Below are 18,039 nucleotides of genomic sequence, written 5' to 3' on the forward strand. Positions count from 1 at the left end.
AAACAATAACTAACTGACACTGTATTGTGTGCTTACAAAACTAACTAAAACTTATAAAAATTAGGGATAAAATTCCATTCGTTTTCATTTTTACCAAGGTCAGATTGGTATGAAATTGCTTTATTTCACTCAAGCAATTTTATCTGTTGTCACCATACGACACTTGACAGTTCGTCACTTGTGGTTTCCAGTCGTCTTCTGGTCCCCACTCTACCTGGAAACATGGAGACTAAAGTTGGGAGAAAGCAGCAGAGTCCTGTCTGGGATTTATTTGAATACAATGAAGAAGAAGATAAAAGATATGAAAAAAACTAAAACTAAACTGAAACTAAACATTTAGAAAAAAACAAAAACTAATAAAAACTAGCAAACCTGCTCTAAAAACGAATTAAAACTAACTGAATTAGAGAAAAAAAAGGTCAAAACTAAATAAAACTAAACTATAATGAAAAATCCAAAACTATTATAACCTTGCTACAACTCACATCTCAGAGCTTCTCTGAAATAAAACTCACACAGACACGTTTCAGAACAGACCTTTATTTGTCTCCATCATGAATTTCCCCAAAACCATCAGAACTCAAACCTGTGGAGGTTTAAAGTGCTGTGACGCTGCTACCCATCAGTCATCTGCATTGGAACACACATGATCTATGTGATCACATGATCAGCATTTATTTAGTCACATGTTTATGTGGAAGATTTTCATGAGAACTTCATGACTTCTTTGTTTGGTCTTTGAATGAACTACTAGGACTTGTACAACTATCAGTACTATCAGGGTTTAATATAAACTGAACCAAAATGAACAAAAAACTAAATTAAATAGAGTGAGGACAGCAAAGTTACAAAGGACATCCTTTAAATTTTCAACAAAATCAATATTTTATTAATTTTCTTTGAGTGTTTTCTTCATTTTTCTGATTGTTTTGCTCAGTTTTTTCAATTTTGGCTAATTTTGCTGAATAATTTTATATTTTGTTTTATAAGTTTTGTTAATTTTGTATTTAATTTTGTTTTTTATTCATTTTCATTCATTCATTCATTTACTGATTGATGATTAATTTGACTGATTAATGTGTTCAGTTTTTATTCCTTTTGTTGAGTATTAGTGTTTGTGATGTGGTACCAGGTGAGGTTGTGCAACTGGTTTTATATTCACACTAATGTGGCGTCTTTCCTTGTGACTGCACAGCTAGCAGCTAGCTTACAGCTATAAAACACACACATCACCAATCCAACATATGGTCATTTGTGTCACAGTAACAGTGTGTGAACCAGGGACACAATTACAAACAAGTCATTCTACAGTCTTTCCCTAAAGTCAAATTAAGCTGTTCACTGATCAGTAACTGCAGCTGTTTTGTGTTTTCTTCTGTCCATCAGATTTCTGTGAACTCACCCTGGATCCAAACACAGCGCACAGAGAACTGAAACTGTCTGAAAACAACAAGAAGGTGAAACGAGTGGAGGAGGTTCAGTCATATCCTGATCATCAGGACAGATTTAAGTTCCATCGTCAGCTGATGTGTTCAACTGGTCTGACTGGTCGCTGTTACTGGGAGGTCCAGTGGAGTGGACGGGTTCATATATCAGTGACTTACAGAAGAATCAGAAGGAAAGGAGAGGGGACAGGCTCTCTGTTTGGAAGAAATGATCAGTCCTGGAGTCTGGTCTGTTATGGAGGTGGATACACTGTCTGGCATAAAAACAAATACACAGTCCTCCCTCAGTCCTCCTCCTCCTCCTCCTCCTCCTCCTCCTCCTCCTCCTCCTCCTCCTCCTCCTCCTCTGGTACAGTATCAGTGTATGTGGACTGTCCTGCTGGATCTGTGTCCTTCTATGGAGTCTCCTCTGACAAACTGATCCACATCTACACCTTCAAAACCACATTCACTGAACCACTGTTTGGAGGATTTCGACTGAGGACCCAGGGATCCTCAGTGTGTTTGTGTGATGTGTAGTTGTGTTGTATAGTTGTGTAGTTGTGTTTTGTACAACATGAAATTGTTCCAGTCAAATCAGTTGAATTTTAACTCAGTTCTGTCTGAGTTGATCATCTACAAATACACACAACATTTAGAAACACTAATAACATAAAAATCAGCCTTAATTCAACAACAATTAGTTTGCTTGATTTTGACACTTGTTTTTTTTTTTTTTTATTTTACTTAATTATTTTTATTTCCGTTATAATGATGAATTATTTATCCTGTGTTTTCATTTTTCTTAGTTTATGTTCATTATTGTGTAAATTTTTCTGATCATTTTGAGTTTTCTTTATTCATTTTAAGTTCACTTTAGCAATTATTTTGTTAAGTTTTCTTTTACATTTTAACGATTCATTTGTTATATTTTTTCTTCATTTAGCTGAATATTTTGTTGATTTCATTTAATTTATATTTTCCTTTTTTTCTTTTGCTTGTTTTTTTTTTTCATTTTCTTCATTTGTTACTTTGTCCTTTTTTCCCCCCATGTCTGTTTTATTGTTTTGCCAGTTTTCATTTTGATACATTATGACAATTGTTTTGTTTTTTTGCTTATTTTGTTAATTTTCCTTAATTCTTAGTATTTACCTAAATATGATGAATAATTTGTCCTGTGTTTTCATTTTTCTTCATTTATGTTTATTATTGTGTTAATTTTTGTAAATTTTGGTGATTATTTCATTAAATTTTTCTTCCTGCTGTTTATTTAGTTCCTGTTGATTGTTTTGTTCTGTTTTTCAGTTGCAGTGGTCATTACTTATAGGTTCTTATGCTAGAACACTCCTGCCCATAATGTTGGAATAAAGTATTTTTCCTCTTGTCATGAAATGATTGTGAATATGTGATTTCTTGTTCATACAGTGGAACTGGACTATCCAGAATCAATCCCCAGTTGAATGTGTGAGGTTGTCAGGTTCTGTCTCTATGTTCCAGTCCTGTGGTCTGGATGCACATCAATCTAACTATAGAAGTGGGCGGGACTTTCACTGGAGGAGAACTCAACTCATCCAATCACAGTCCAGATATGACTTCTATCAGTGATCAATAGGAACTAGACTGATATCTGGAACCATTTACATGTTAGAAACTATCAAAATATGGACCATTAGAAGGAAAGGAACATTTAGAATATTTGAAAAATCTTTATTTTGAAACTGTGAACAAACTTTGTAAATGTTGTCCCAAAGAAGATCCAGATCAAATTTAAATTAATTCAACCAATAGTTTCAGGGAAGAAGATGTTTGAAGAAATCACTAACGGAGACGACGCCTTCACAATAACTCATCTATCAGCATTTTTACAAAGTGAGAGGATTATGGCTTTAGGCTGAAAATGACCATTACTTTAAAGGACCGTATTTACAGAATAAAGACATAATGTTTGGAGAAAAGTCATGAAGAGGTGGAAATATCTGGATAATACCCTCCACGTCTGCATTCAGTTCATCTTTTGGGCTGAAAGTTGGAAAGAATTTTGACTCTTTATTCATAAAATTATATTTTTGTTCTAATATTATAACTTTACCCTTTGTACATTTACATCCATAAACACCTGTTTATTGGTGGAATTACAGTATTTTAGTCGTAAAGGCTTGTGAGTGTTATTTCCATCTGTTTCTACATACTTCAGCATCTTTCAGCGGTAAAATGTTTACATTCATTCATTCATTCATTCATGTCCAGACTTTGTGTAACATGTTGTTTTGTTGCTTAAATGAAGAATTACCATAAATCTGAGTCTGATTTACATTACATTGACATTTACAGTGAAAAAAAAATTGGATTCATTACAAAATTCATTATAATTATTATCAAATGGAGTAAAAACCTCATTTCCAGTTTTTTCCTGACTCTAATCCAAAGTTTTTTTCTCCTGATAAAATCCAAACAAACCCAACATTTCATATATTTCTCATCCCGGCCTGTGTTCTCCACCTGATACTGATCAGAGTTCCAACATTACACTTGTCATTATCAGTTTATTCACATCAGAAGGTGTCAGAACATACTAGTACATTTCATTTATGTTCATTTATTCCATCCACAATTCAAACTGAGTGTTTTTACAGCCACGTATGTTCAGAAAAAGCATTAAATCCTCACAAAATCTGCTCCTTTTGGACTGAAAATAGACTCAGATATGTGACTTGTTTAGTGAAATTCCTGCTCATTTTTGGATCATATGTGCACCAGGTTGTGTTTTTGTGTGTGTTTTTTATTTTATTTCATTATTTTTGTCAAACTGTGACTTTCTGTTTTCATAACATCTTACACTAGAATGAACAGCTTTATTCTGAAACAGCTTCCTACGATGGATATTTTTTACATCAGCTCCATGATACTATTGTTTAATTGTATTTTTAAATTGGGTGTAAGGAGTCATAAAGGAGTGTTTTGGAACTGGAGGTGAAGTACCATCAAAGCACAGACCATGAAATAACTGCTAAGATTAAACTGCCTAGATTCTTTTTTTTTTTTTTTTTTTACATGAAAGCTGCTGTAATTGGTCGTTTCATCATATATTTGCTGTCCATATTAATTTCCATTATTTTTGCACGATTTTTAATTTTTTTTTTTTTTTTTATTTCCCCCCTCAGTCGGAGGTACCCCCACTACTTATGGTGATGAGATTGGCATTGATGCTACTAAAATGACAATATGTTGGCAGTTTTTTCTTCACAAAATCAACCTTGACTATCTTTTAGCTTCAACCCAAATAAACACATTTACAACAGATGGTTTATTTTTACCGTACTGAACCGTGGATAACCTGTACCGTTACATCCCTAATGTACAATAGGGAGATGCTGCTGGAGAGAACAGACTCTGTGGTTCCTCTGTATAATGAGGTGAGGACAGCTGGGCTCAGATGGGCTCTCTTTAACTGGCAGAGGAAGTGCAGGTGGTGGTTGACCTTTTGAACCACAGAGTTTATGTGCAGGGACCAGGTTAGATAGTCAGAGACATGAACCCCCAGGAATTTGGATGTTTCCACTATCTCCACAGCAGAGTCTCTGATGTAAATAGGAGTGTGTGGGGGGGGGCTCTCCTGAAGTCGATCACCATCTCCTTTGTTTTCTCCACGTTCAGGATCAGGCTGTTCTTGTTGCACAGTCAGTGAACAGTCTCACCTCCTCTCTGTAGTGTGTGTCGTCCTCGTTCTGGATGAGCCCCAGCACTGTTGTGTCATCTGCATGTTTTATGATGTGATTACTGCTGGTTTTTGCACAACAGTCATGGGTCATGAAGGTGAAGAGGAGGGGACTCAGCACACACCCCTGTGGAGAGTCTGTGCTTAGAGTGATGGGGTCTGACTGCCCCCCCCCACACACACACACACACACACCCACCCACCCACCACACAAACTGAGGTCTATTTGTCAGGAAATCTAAGATCCACTTTCACAGGGGGGTGTTGAGTCCCAGTGGGCCCAGTTTGTACATCAGATGTTGTGGGATTATGTTGTTGAACGCTGAGCTGAAATCAACCAGCAGCATCCGTACCCTTGCGTTCCTGTTCTCCAGATGTTGCCTGAGTTTTTCAAAGTGTCCACAAGGGGAAAAAGTTGTAACGTTTTCAAAAAGAAACAAAAGTCATTTTTGAATGAACATCAATAGTTTTCACTGTGTCTTTGTCCTTAAATATCATTTCTCTGTTTTCACAGACAAGTATCTAAACATGTATGTGTACAAACACAGATGGTCAGCCTTGTGTCTAATTGTAGTTTGCTCTTCTGGATCTACATGTATTGGCTGCACAGGGTAGTCCTCCTGTGCCCACACAACAAAGTCCCACCACTGCTTCCCTGTCATTAACAGCTATCTTTGGACTTACCAGTAATATGCATGGCTCCTCTGGACTTTAGGGGAACCACATTCCATTTGCACAGACTTGCAGTCTATGAAGTTGTGTCCATTTGAATGAATTTATTTGGTTTGTACCTTAACTGATGCACTTAGTACAATAATTATAATAAACATAAAAACCAAAAAAGGGATAGTCTAGAAGCAAAAGTTTATTTTTTTTTGCCTGTCCTTTTCACCTGATCCACTGCTTACATTAAATTAAATGTGTACAGCGTCGAGCATCCACACCATAAACCAAAAAAATCTACAACAAAAACATATCTACCATCTCAATTCTGTATTCCTAAAAAATTTTGGATGAGCAGACCACAGGGGGAGGAGTTAACATTCCTGAGCTTGCTGTACTCAGCTGACACTGCAGGCTCCACCTCTGCTCCTCTTCTCATGTCCGCTGTCTGCCCTGTTCCCTTCAGTAGACGCTCTGTAAGTGACTCTCCACAGCTCTGTCCTCTGACATGGCACACCTGTGGGATCCCAGAGGCCGTCACCCTGGGTCTGTGGAACAGGTGCCACTCAGACCAAGAGCTGTGGTCACGTGGAGCCTCTTCAGTTTAGTCAGCCATGTCTACACTTACAGATCCACTGTGAAGATGCAGAATAAGGCTTATTATTATATTCTGTCAAACAATAATAAAATCATTATCAGAGTCATTTATTAATTTCCACTACCCATAATGGTTTGACAGTTATTGTTCAATTTGATCTTCATGACAATAAAACACATACTGACCATGATTTCCATGTTGGATTTTTCAGTAGGATTGGAATCAAGGTTATAATAGTTTTGGATTTTTCATTGTAGTTTAGTTTTATTTAGTTTTGACTTTTTTTTCTCTAATTCAGTTAGTTTTAATTAGTTTTTAGAGCAGGTTTGATCGTTTTATTGGTTTTCATTTCCTTCTAAATGTGTAGTTTTAGTTTAGTTCTAGTATTAATTATAGTTTCGTCATATCTTTTCTCTTCCTCGCTGTCGTATTCAAATCAGTCCAGTTCAGGACTCTGCTGCTTTCTCCCAACTTTAGTCTCCATGTTTCCAGGTAGAGTGGGGACCAGAAGACGACTCTAAATGACAAGTGACGACAACTGATGGACCGTGAAGTGTCGTATAGTACCGCTAGCTAAAATTGCTCAAGTGAAATAAATCGATTTCATATCAATCCAACATTGACAAAGATGAAACCGAAGGGAATTTTATTCCTAATTTTTATCTGTTTTAGTTAGTTTTGTAAACACACAATACAGTTTCAGTTAGTTATCGTTTTTTCTTTTAATAATAGTTTATATTTATTCCAGTTGACGAAAATGTTTTTACAGTTCTAGTTTTTGTCGTTTCGTTAACGATAATAACCTTGATTGGAATCTAATCAGAGCCCAATTTTCCTGCCACGTTCAAGGACACCTGGACAAGTGGACGTCCTCCAAGGATGGAACCACCCATGTGGAGGTTTGTGATACACCTGTTGTTCCTCCTCCAAAGACACCACAACATGAACAACCACAGTAAACACCACCATCTTTAGTTACTTTACTACAATGATTTCAGTCAAAAATCAGCATTTTACAATCAGTGTTTGTTAACGGTGTGTCGAAATGAACAGAAACAAATGAACAGATACAGAAATGACACCAATGAAAACAAGCAAATGTGACTTTATTCTGTTTCAGCTCTTCTACAGCACAATAAAATGTCAGAAATGATTTAATGAACATACATGGAACAAACAAATGCAACATCCATTTATGTCCAACTTCATCTCAGTGTATTTATAATGTTGTAAAGGAACCTACAAAACCAGGACCACGGCCACAATAAATCCAATATCATTATCTTTACGGTATTTTATCATTAACTTCAGTGCACATGAATATTTTCTAAACAGAGAATTTAATGTCATCTGATTTTATTTTGTTTTTTATTACATTATGAAGAATAATTCTAGTGTTATGTTAAATGCCATACATTCAGTATAAATGATTGTATGACTAGTATGGTGTTCTGGCTTTGGCCTCACAGTGATCTCATGGACGTCTACTGATAAATTCAGGGTCAGTTGTGTTCACAGGACAGAATGTTCACAATAGAAGGAGATATTGTAGCTACAGGGAGCTGAGACCTCACATTCCAGTAGATAAACTCTGCTCTTTGGCTTTTTCACACCGCATTGGATGTTGATTTTATGTGCATGGATATTTTATCTGGGATGGACAGTCTGTTAATTTATTTATTTATTAGAGTTCATTGTGTTTTTATCTTAGTATTTTATCTTTCTATTATGTTTTATTGCATTTGTTTTATTGTACAGCACTTCAGAGACCTTTGTGTTTGTTTAAATTTGTGCTTCATAAATAAAAATGGAGTGGATTGGATAAACGTCTAAGACAACACTCATAACACTTTCTGTAGCAAATAAGAATGAATGAATGGAATCTTTATTTCGAACATGTAGACAGTGATATCAAAACAAAAATCAACCAACAAAATATAAGTACTGGTAGATAAACAATTGATAAGCAAACAACAAACAAACAAACAAACAAACAAATAAATAAATAATGGTAATACATTTATTATTATTATTATTATTATTATTATTATTATTATTATTATTATTATTATAAGATAAATAAAACAAATGAGATGAAATTATACATGCTTGAAAAGGAGTAGGACGAGGTAAAAACTTATGTACTCCTGCTCCCAATTTCTATTCCTTATGATAACTATAAAGCAATGATTATTTTGTATGAATATCAATATATTACTATTACTACTACTACTACTACTACTACTACTACTACTACTACTAATAATAATAATAATAATAACAATAATAATAGTATAACAATATCACACACCCTTTTTCCTATATACACTAATATGATAATACCCATTTACAACTTATCCTACCAGATATTAATCAAAACTAAAAAAACAAAAAGCAAAAAACCAACAAACAAACATAAACATAAAATAAAATAATATTATAATAATAAATTGCATTTCTAAAGCACTTTTCATTCGGCTGAATCTCAAAGTGCTACAGAGCGAAGTCTTAGCGTGTTCTTTTGTTGGAAGCTCCGAGACTAAGTCAGGATTCTTTTCGGTCTCATCTTTATAAATTTAATTTTGACTTGACCTGATAAACAAAAGTGGAACTTCGTGCTAAGGATCCACACCACAGAGGAAATGGATCCAGACATTCCATCACACATCACTTTTATCATCCTTGTAAACTGATCCCCAAACTGTGGGCTGACCCCCCTGTGGGCTAGGTGGGTTCGGTCACCAAAAAAAGGCTGGTGTCATCTGACTCTAAAGTCAAACAGATGTGATACCTCAACTCTATTTATATAACCCTAAACTGACAGTGTGGTTACCTCTTATCTGTTTTGGTTTCCTATGTGGGCGTGTGGATTTAAAAGTGTGCCTAAAGTAAAACCTAAGTTCTCTGATCATAAATCTGTCAGTTTGGTATGTTGACCAACATGTGACCCATACTATCCTAAGAAGTTTACCACTAACCAGTGAAACAAAGGAATCCTAGCTTAAAACATTAACTACGAATTACTAAAAAGATTTAACTTAAAACTTAAACTATCTAGATTAAAATAATGTTTCAGAAGACAGTCCAATAAAAAATAAAATAGTGTATCAGGAATGAAAGACTAAGCAAATAAAACAAAGCGTCATGGTGGGCCGTAAAAGGCCTGTCTAAACAGGAATGTCTTCAGTCCCTTTTTGAAAGAGTCCAGTGACTGTGGAGCTCTGAGGTGGTCATCCCAGCAGCAAGGCATGAACTGACGCTTGGCAAGTCAACGAACATATGAGACCATAATAATTTGGTGACCCCGATGTGATTGGTCAACTCTGGGACCGGGTTCCTTGGAGGTAAAGTATTATTTTAATTTAAACAGTTGAAGTTTGAAGTTTAATCTCATTAGAAGTCAGCAGTTAATGTTTTAAGATAATGCTAAGTTCTCAGGATAGTATGGGCTGGTTTACTGTGTGGAACATCTTGGTCAGCATACCAAACAGACACACTTTTAAAAGACTTAGAAAGGGAGACATCTGGCTGCAGACGTTTTGTCTGATGCACTTTATCTTCATCTTGTGGGCACAAAGTTGACTTTGGAGGGTTCAACTTGATTTCGTGCTTTTTTATGATTTGAAAACTTGTTTTCGTTTTTATGTATGAAAGTTTGTGTCTGTAACTGTTTAATGTACTGCTGCCGTCTTGGCCAGGACACTTTTGGAAAAGAGGTTTTTAATCTCAGTGAGGTTTTCCTGGTTAAATAAAGGTAAAGAATAAAAAAATACACATTCCTACATAGGACTGTTGATTGTCCTGATAGTGCACCTAAATTTCATTGTACATTCTGTTTAAGGACAATAAAGTATCTTATCTTATGTTGAACACAGGAGACAAGTTGTAGACACAGTGTCATCACAGGGTTACATAGAGTTGAGATCTGTTTGACTTAGAGTCAGAAAACACCAGTCCATTTATCGTTGACCCAACCCACATAGCCCACAGGACCAGCCCATAGTTTGGGGATCAGCTTATAAGGACAAGAAAAGTGATGGACGTTGGAATGTCTGGATCCATTTTCTTTCTGGGTGGATCTTCAGTTCTGAGTTATATCTATTTCTGATCAGATCAAATCAAATTAAATTAATAAAAATGAGACAGAAGTGAATCCTGACTCGTCCTTGGAGTTTCCAACAAAAGAACACACTAATAGAGGACTGTGTCCAGGAGGATCAGCAGAGATCTGCTCCAGACAATTCTAAGGCCGGACTAACAACAAGGTAAGAAGAAAACCTTTGGAATTTGTAAATCAGAATTTCAGTGATTAACTACTCTAAATTAAATCGTCTGTGAGTAGCAATTCTCTGATCTCTAAATAAACATTATGTGTACATATATATATATATATATATATATATATATATATATATATATATATATATATATATATATATATATATATATATATATACACACACACACACACACACACACAAGTGTGTCTGTGTGTGTGTGTGTGTGTGTGTGTGTGTGTGTGAGTGTGTGTCTCTGTGTGTGTGTGTTTGTGTGTGTGTGTGTGTCTCTGTGTGTGTGTGTTTGTGTGTGTGTGTGTTTTACTTTATTTTAGTATTTTATATTATATGGGTTTGTTTTCTTTTATTTATTTCCCTTTATATTGTTTCATTTTTATTTCTTTTTTTTCCCTTTTACTTCATACAATTTTAGATTGTATTTCATTTTACTTAACAAGATTTTTATTTTATATTTTGCTGTAATTTTCTTTCTTTTTTTTTCCATTGTTATTCCGTTTTATTTTCCTTTTTTATTTCATTTGTTCAGCTCCACTTTCCTGTTTTAACCCATACTTTAGTGACCCCTCCATTAGTGAACAGTGACTCCAAACAGTCATTTCCGGTCCAGATGTCGCTGTGGGTCTTTAGAGGGTTCGTGTGTTTCCATCATGGAACACTGTATAGGCGGAACCTTCGGACCCGGACCAGTTCCACCCGGGCCGCTTCAGGGTATCGGTTTTCTCTTCAGACCCATTCCGGACCAGTGTTGCCAAACTGGAGAGGAAAAAAAAAAAATCTGGAAACTTTTCAAATAGTCTTGGCGACTTTTTTTTCTTTTTCATAAACGACTAGTGACAAATGTGTGTCCTTTTTCTGCTTCTGCTGCAGACTTTGATGGGATTTGGAGACTGGGACGTGAAAGCACGGATCGTCCTGCACAGTAAGTGATCTGCATTATCGTCAAACATTCACGGGAGGGAGTGCTGCATTCCAGAGGACTGGCAGGTAGAATCTATCTGACTTGGACTGAACTCCATCCCACCTCAAAGTATTCCAGCTGATCCACGTTGAACAGAAACTACAAACATGGAGATGGCAGATCTAAGCTCCTATTTGCTTTGATACTGAGGAGGCATTTGGACTGTGGACAGTCCAGTGTTCTCATATACTCTCTCTCTGTATGTATGTATGTGTGTGTGTGTATATATATATATATATATATATATATATATATATATATATATGTATATATATATATATATATATATGTATATACGTGTGTATATATATATATAAATTATTAATATTTAGCAGCTGGCTAGCTAGCTATTTTATCCCTCTTTCTACAGGGTGTCCCATAAGTCTCCATACACAGGAAAAATAAGCGTTTCTTGACATAAGCCATTTTTATTTATATAATATGCTCTATATGACTGCCATTTTGTCGGGAACACATTTCAATGTGTGTCCTCCACTGCTGAAGAACTATAAAGAAGAAATATAAAGAAATACATGTTAGAACCATATGTATTATGTCTCCTATGTATGGAGACTTATGGGACACCCTGTATAGATACAGTCTGCAACAACGGGAACACCCACAAACGTCACATCCAGTTAGAGCTGAGGGGGAAACCAAACCGGTCTCTTCCATTTGCTGTCATACTGAAGAGGTGCCACAGTATGTGCCTTTTTGCAACGCAAATAAACCCCCCCAAAAAAACCTCACCTATTAAGGTTATACATTTTACCAGTTAATAAAGCGGAACCACTGAGGAGGACAAAATGGATTCAAGCTTTCAGAAGAGAGGAGGAGTTTGGCAGATTATGAACCTAAAAACAAACCTGCAGTCAGCACTTGATTTCAGGTCAGTTTAATGTAATGTTCATCATTTCCAAACAATCGTTGACTATGTCAGGGGTATCAGGAATATTAGATTAACGTTTAAGCTCTAGTGAACTTTGTACTACATTTGTAATTTGTGTAGATTTCCTCCTACAAAAGTACACATTCAGCACCTAAGTAGATGTACAGATACTTGTGTACAAAAGTCTGGTTCAGGTAGAAGTACTGATTAAAGTTCTTTACTGAGTACAGTTTATGTAAAACATAAGTGCTGGCTCAAATGTACTCCAAGCATAAAACCAAATCTAGCCCTCTGAAGGACATTTCTATTGCCTGTTTCTGTTCAAAGCTAAAAGAACCTCATGTCATATTGGACCAACAACAACATTAATTAACATTAATTTGTCTATTTAATGTCCAGTTCTGAAATTATGTTGAGTTTAATTCTTCATATCTATAGCAAAAGTGATATAGTCCCTTACCAGGTGACTCCATTAAGTAGCAGAAGATGTCAGTCCACTGAGTCGGATCATTGGCCCAGTCTTTTAAAACGTATGGACAAAAATCCAACCCCACTGGATTTCATTTTTTAATATATCAATCCTTGTCAGATGGCAATAGCGACTCAAAGTACGTCATGACAACTTGTTAGCGTTTGCAAAACAAGTTAAAATTCCGCATTTTTACATTATAGCGAACAGGTGGGAAGGATTGTTTTCCCCCTCGGATTTCCCCGCCCCCCAGCTGTGATGTCGTTGCCCACTGTATCGATCTGTTCTCTCTCTTACTATGCCTATTTGGGTCTAAGTTATGTATTTATTTTCTGACTTACTTGTAGTAAGCAAGTCTCAGTTCCAATTGTGAAGAGAAGACTTCGAGTTGGAGGTTTGATGGGTCCAGTTGCAGCTAAAGCCATTGCTGAGACTTCAGAATAAGAAAAAGAGGCTTGGCTGGGCCATGATACACCACCAGTGGACTACTGAAGACTGGAAGAAGGGGTTCTGGACTGATCAAACCTGCAACTGGAAGTCTTCTGTTCACAGTTGAAACTCAGACTGTCTTACTACGACCACTATCTTCTCTGTGCTTTCAGCTGTTGTCCTGTCAGTCTCACTCCAGCTGTTGACTGTCATAAACTTGTCTTCTGGTTCTGTTGTGGCTTTGCTTCTTCCAGACCTCTTCCTGTCAGTATTTCCCAGTCCAGTTTCTGACTGCCTTTGGATGGTGAAGGAAACTGGACTTACTGACACTGGACTTTCTTGGACATTTCTCTGTAGGACAGACCTACATTTTTAAGTGTTATGATGGTCTGTCTCTCTTCTATGGTTAATTGCCTTTTCCTCTTTTCCATTTTATAGTAACACACTACTTTCTGCAGTCCAATACTGTTCAAATAATACAACGGTATAGTACCAAAGTGTGTTCCAACACTACTTTGATGCAGACACAGGGAGTTGGAAGGAATTCACAAACATTGGGACATCTGTAGGAATTGGTAGCACCAACTTTCAAGGCTTGATAAACCTCCATTACTGCAGAACTGCTTTAAGTTGTTAACCCATTTCTTGTTCGCCTTTTTGTATAATTCTGAAATGTATATTATTTTTCAGTTTTGTTTAACCTTACCTTTTTTTTTAACCTCTAGCAGTTCGCCGTTTACCTTTGTACCATTTCAAGTGTTCATTGGACTTGAACTGCTTGAATTTCAATACAAAATGGGAAAAATTGGGGTGTTTTAAAACTTTTGACTGGTAGTGTACATCAGACCAATCACATGGCTCTGTGTCATATAATAAGCAGATGATTGCACCATACATGGTTAACATAAACCAATATAACTACATGCACATATAGGACCTGTTAGGAGACTCCGCAGAGAGACGGCAAAGCTCTGTCTGTACGACTTTCCTCTTGTGCACAATAAAGGATTTCCTGACTGAAGCAAATCCATTCTCTATGGAGTCTTAGTTGTTTTGCCACCACGACGCCGCTGTCCTTTTGTGATGCTGTGCTGTGTAGTCTGCTACAGGATGAATGAAAAAAGCCAGGCCTTGTGATCAGCAGAATGCAGCTGTCCTTAATGATGTCGTTCCTTTCAATCTGCCGCCTCAGTTCATCCATCTTGTTGCAGAGTGACCTGGAGTTCATCAGAAGGCGGCAGAAGAGCGGTGGTCTGTTTGGCTGCCTCCGTAGCATAGCTAGCGTGGCGACACGTTCTACCTCACCTTTCTTCCTCTTTTTACTATTTGTTAAAGTTTGTTTAAAGTTCAATAATGTTTCTCTTTTTTAAATTGAGACTTGTAACATTTGTTATCATTGTGTCATTTTTATTATGTAAATTGAGGGAGCAAAAGCAATATCATCTCAAGAAAATCATCAGTCTGTATTGGCTAAGACTGATGAAAAACAAAATCGATGTCGATATCAGCATCGGCCCTAAAAAATCCACACATCTACATATTTTCTTGTACTTACGTGTATATCAGTGCACCAAGTCTGGTCCAAAACATCTTTATCCCAGGGTTCGAAACGTCCAGGCCAGGTGTGAACTGTCTCATGCTCCAAACGTCCAGGGTCTAAAAAGACCTGCTCCCGGCTAGCATTAGTTGCTAACTTTAACTAGCTAGTACTAGCGCTAAACATTAGCTTATATAACATTACCTGTCTATATGTAACTTTAAAGCAAAATGATGTGTGTGTCTTGTCAGTTATGTTATCAACTAACCATATGGTACTTGTTTTAACATAGCTAATTAAACGCTAATGTTACCCGGGTACAGTAATGTTAGCTTTATTGCTAAAATCCTTATGTTTGCTAGCTATTCGCTCTCACCTCAGCCTCGTAGCTCCTCTTTTTCATTAACACCTGAACTTTCCCTGTCAGACCTGGCATTAAACTAACTCTGATAAATCTAATAATAATAATAATAATAATAATAATAATAATAATAATAATAATAATAATAATAATAATAAAATGTGATTTATAAGCGCCTTTCGCGACACCCAAGGACACTGTACATCAGAGGATAAAACAGACAATGCATAGAATACAAAATAAATAAATAGATAAAAGAGTACTTACAATCCATAAAAAATCCAACAGTCAGACATTTGGGATCAGAAATGTTCCTAGTTGCAGCTCAGTGGGAACTGGCAACCTGGATGAACAAACACTACTGACTTTGTGATTGGGAGATAGGTGATGGGCGGAGCATCAGACCAAAACACAACCTGACAACAGAAACATTAGTTGTGGGCTGACACTTAGGTTTTCAAATGTGAACATTGTCAGTATTTGAAATAAACATGATTCCTTCATTTTTGGTGAATTCAGGGCCCTTTTCTGATTCTTTGGAACATAATTCTTCCATACAGCTCCTTTAACTCTTAGAACTCTATTTGAGTTCTGACAGATCAGATCTCTTTCAGCCGACTTTGGGAAGTCAGCAAAGTAGGATGTGTGTGTGAAAAAGGTGACCAGTTCCTGGACTCCAGCCACTGCTGTTTACATTAACAGCAGGGGTTTGGGCACCAAAGGGATTTGTGATGTCACACTAGTCATCAACGGAATAATAATAATAATAATAATAATAATAATAATAATAATAATAATAATAATAATAGAAAACATCTGACAGACAATAGGGCCTTTGCAGCCAATTCTCAGCCCTTGGGCCCTAATAATACATTGAATTGGTCTGACTTTACTTTCAATGACCAAGTGAAACAAGTTTTTGCAGAGTTTTGTGATTCTGTAACTATTTAAAGAATCTGCCAACACTGGAGACAACCTGACATTTTTCATCATCAGTTTCTCCATTATTATTTGCTTTTTCTGGTCTCATACAGGAAACACATCTCTTGAGGAGAACCCATCAAATACTGGTTGTTTTGAAAATGTCCTGTCGATGACCTAACGAGTTAATTTTGTCTATATGCTTAATCTGGTCCTGAAGAGATGTGTTTGTTCTGTTACATTCCATTGCATTTCAGTGACCACCTCGTCTTCTTTCTCTTTGTTTTGATGTAGAAAGAAGCTGAAGGTGGATTTTAAGTGAAACCTAAAAGTCGTATCAGGGGAAGATCACCTGATTCCAGCAAATATGGAAAGAAAACTCACTTGTGACCAGTGTGGGAAGACTTACACCCACATGCATCATTTTAAGACACACCAATGCATCCACAGTGAAGAAACACCATATAAGTGTGACCCGTGTGGGAAGACTTTCACCCAGATGAGTAAACTTAAAAAACATCTGCGCATCCACAGTGAAGAAAGACCATTTGAGTGTGAACAGTGTGGGAAGACTTTCACCCAGATGAGTAACCTGAAGTCACACCTACGCATCCACAGTGGAGAAAGACCATATGAGTGTGACCAGTGTGGGAAGACTTTCACCGAAGCATCTAACCTTAGGACACACCTACACATCCACAACAGAGAGAGACCATATTCATGTGAGGAGTGTGGAAAGGCTTTCACTACCAGGAGTCACTTAAAGAAACACCAACGCATCCACAGTGGAGAAAGACCATATGTGTGTGACCAGTGTGGGAAGATGTTCATTGATATGAATAAACTTAAGGCACACCTACGCATCCACAGTGGACAAAGACCATATCACTGTGAACAGTGTGGGAAGACTTTCACCCAGATGTTTGTCCTTAAATCACACCTACGGATCCACAGTGGACAAAGACCATATGACTGTGAACAGTGTGGGAAGACTTTCACCCAGGTGAGTAGCCTTAAGACACACCTACGCATCCACAGCGAAGAAACACCATACGAGTGTGACCAGTGTGGGAAGACTTTCACCCAAGTGTCTACCCTTAGGACACACCAACGCATCCACAGCAGAGAAAGACCATATTCATGTGAGTGTGGAAAGGCTTTCACCACCAGGAGTTACTTTAAGAAACACCTACGCATCCACAGTGGAGAAAGACCATATGCATGTGGCCAGTGTGGGAAGACATTCAATGATATGAGTAAACTTAAGCCACACCTACTCATCCACAGTGGAGAAAGGCCATATCACTGTGAACAGTGTGGGAAGACTTTCACACAGATGAGTGGCCTTAAGAAACACATACGCATCCACAGTGGACAACGACTATATCACTGTGACCAGTGTGGGAAAACGTTCACCCACGAGTGGCCTTAACGTACACGTACGTGTCCACAGTGGACAAAGACCATATGACTGTGAAAAGTGTGGGAAAACTTTCACTCAGATTATACACCTATGCGTCCACAGTGGAGAAAGACCATATAACTGTGACCAGTGTGGGAAAACTTACACCCAAGTAAATGGGCTTAAGGCACACCTGCGCATCCACAGAGGAGAAACACACCGAAACAGTTTGAGTGTTACCAATGTGAACAAAGATTCTTGCCACACTCTGCTCTCTCCTACCATCAACACAGATGTGAATCATCGTCTGGACCAAACAGTACCTCAGCATCAGATGACAACAAGAAATGCAGTGTCTGAACCAGCAGCACCGAC

General features: G+C 37.1%; 3 protein-coding genes across 3 annotated transcripts in view; 1 reads left to right on the forward strand and 2 right to left on the reverse strand.

Moving 5' to 3' along the window:
- The window catches only part of LOC115435836 (uncharacterized), a 1,131,008-nt gene that overhangs the window by 969,918 nt on the left and 143,051 nt on the right, over positions 1-18,039 (reverse strand). The window lies entirely within an intron of this gene.
- The window catches only part of LOC115436331 (zinc finger protein 658B-like), a 763,626-nt gene that overhangs the window by 735,018 nt on the left and 10,569 nt on the right, over positions 1-18,039 (forward strand). The window contains exon 5 of the mRNA XM_030159176.1: positions 16,570-17,402. Coding sequence (XP_030015036.1) covers positions 16,630-17,402 — 773 coding nt within the window. The 5' untranslated portion in view covers positions 16,570-16,629. The remainder of the gene's footprint in view (positions 1-16,569; positions 17,403-18,039) is intronic.
- LOC115436291 (zinc finger protein 239-like) overlaps positions 1-18,039 on the reverse strand; it is an 887,505-nt gene that overhangs the window by 693,853 nt on the left and 175,613 nt on the right. The window lies entirely within an intron of this gene.

This window comes from Sphaeramia orbicularis, chromosome 16, assembly GCF_902148855.1.
Source record: "Sphaeramia orbicularis chromosome 16, fSphaOr1.1, whole genome shotgun sequence".
Classification (NCBI taxonomy): domain Eukaryota; kingdom Metazoa; phylum Chordata; class Actinopteri; order Kurtiformes; family Apogonidae; genus Sphaeramia; species Sphaeramia orbicularis.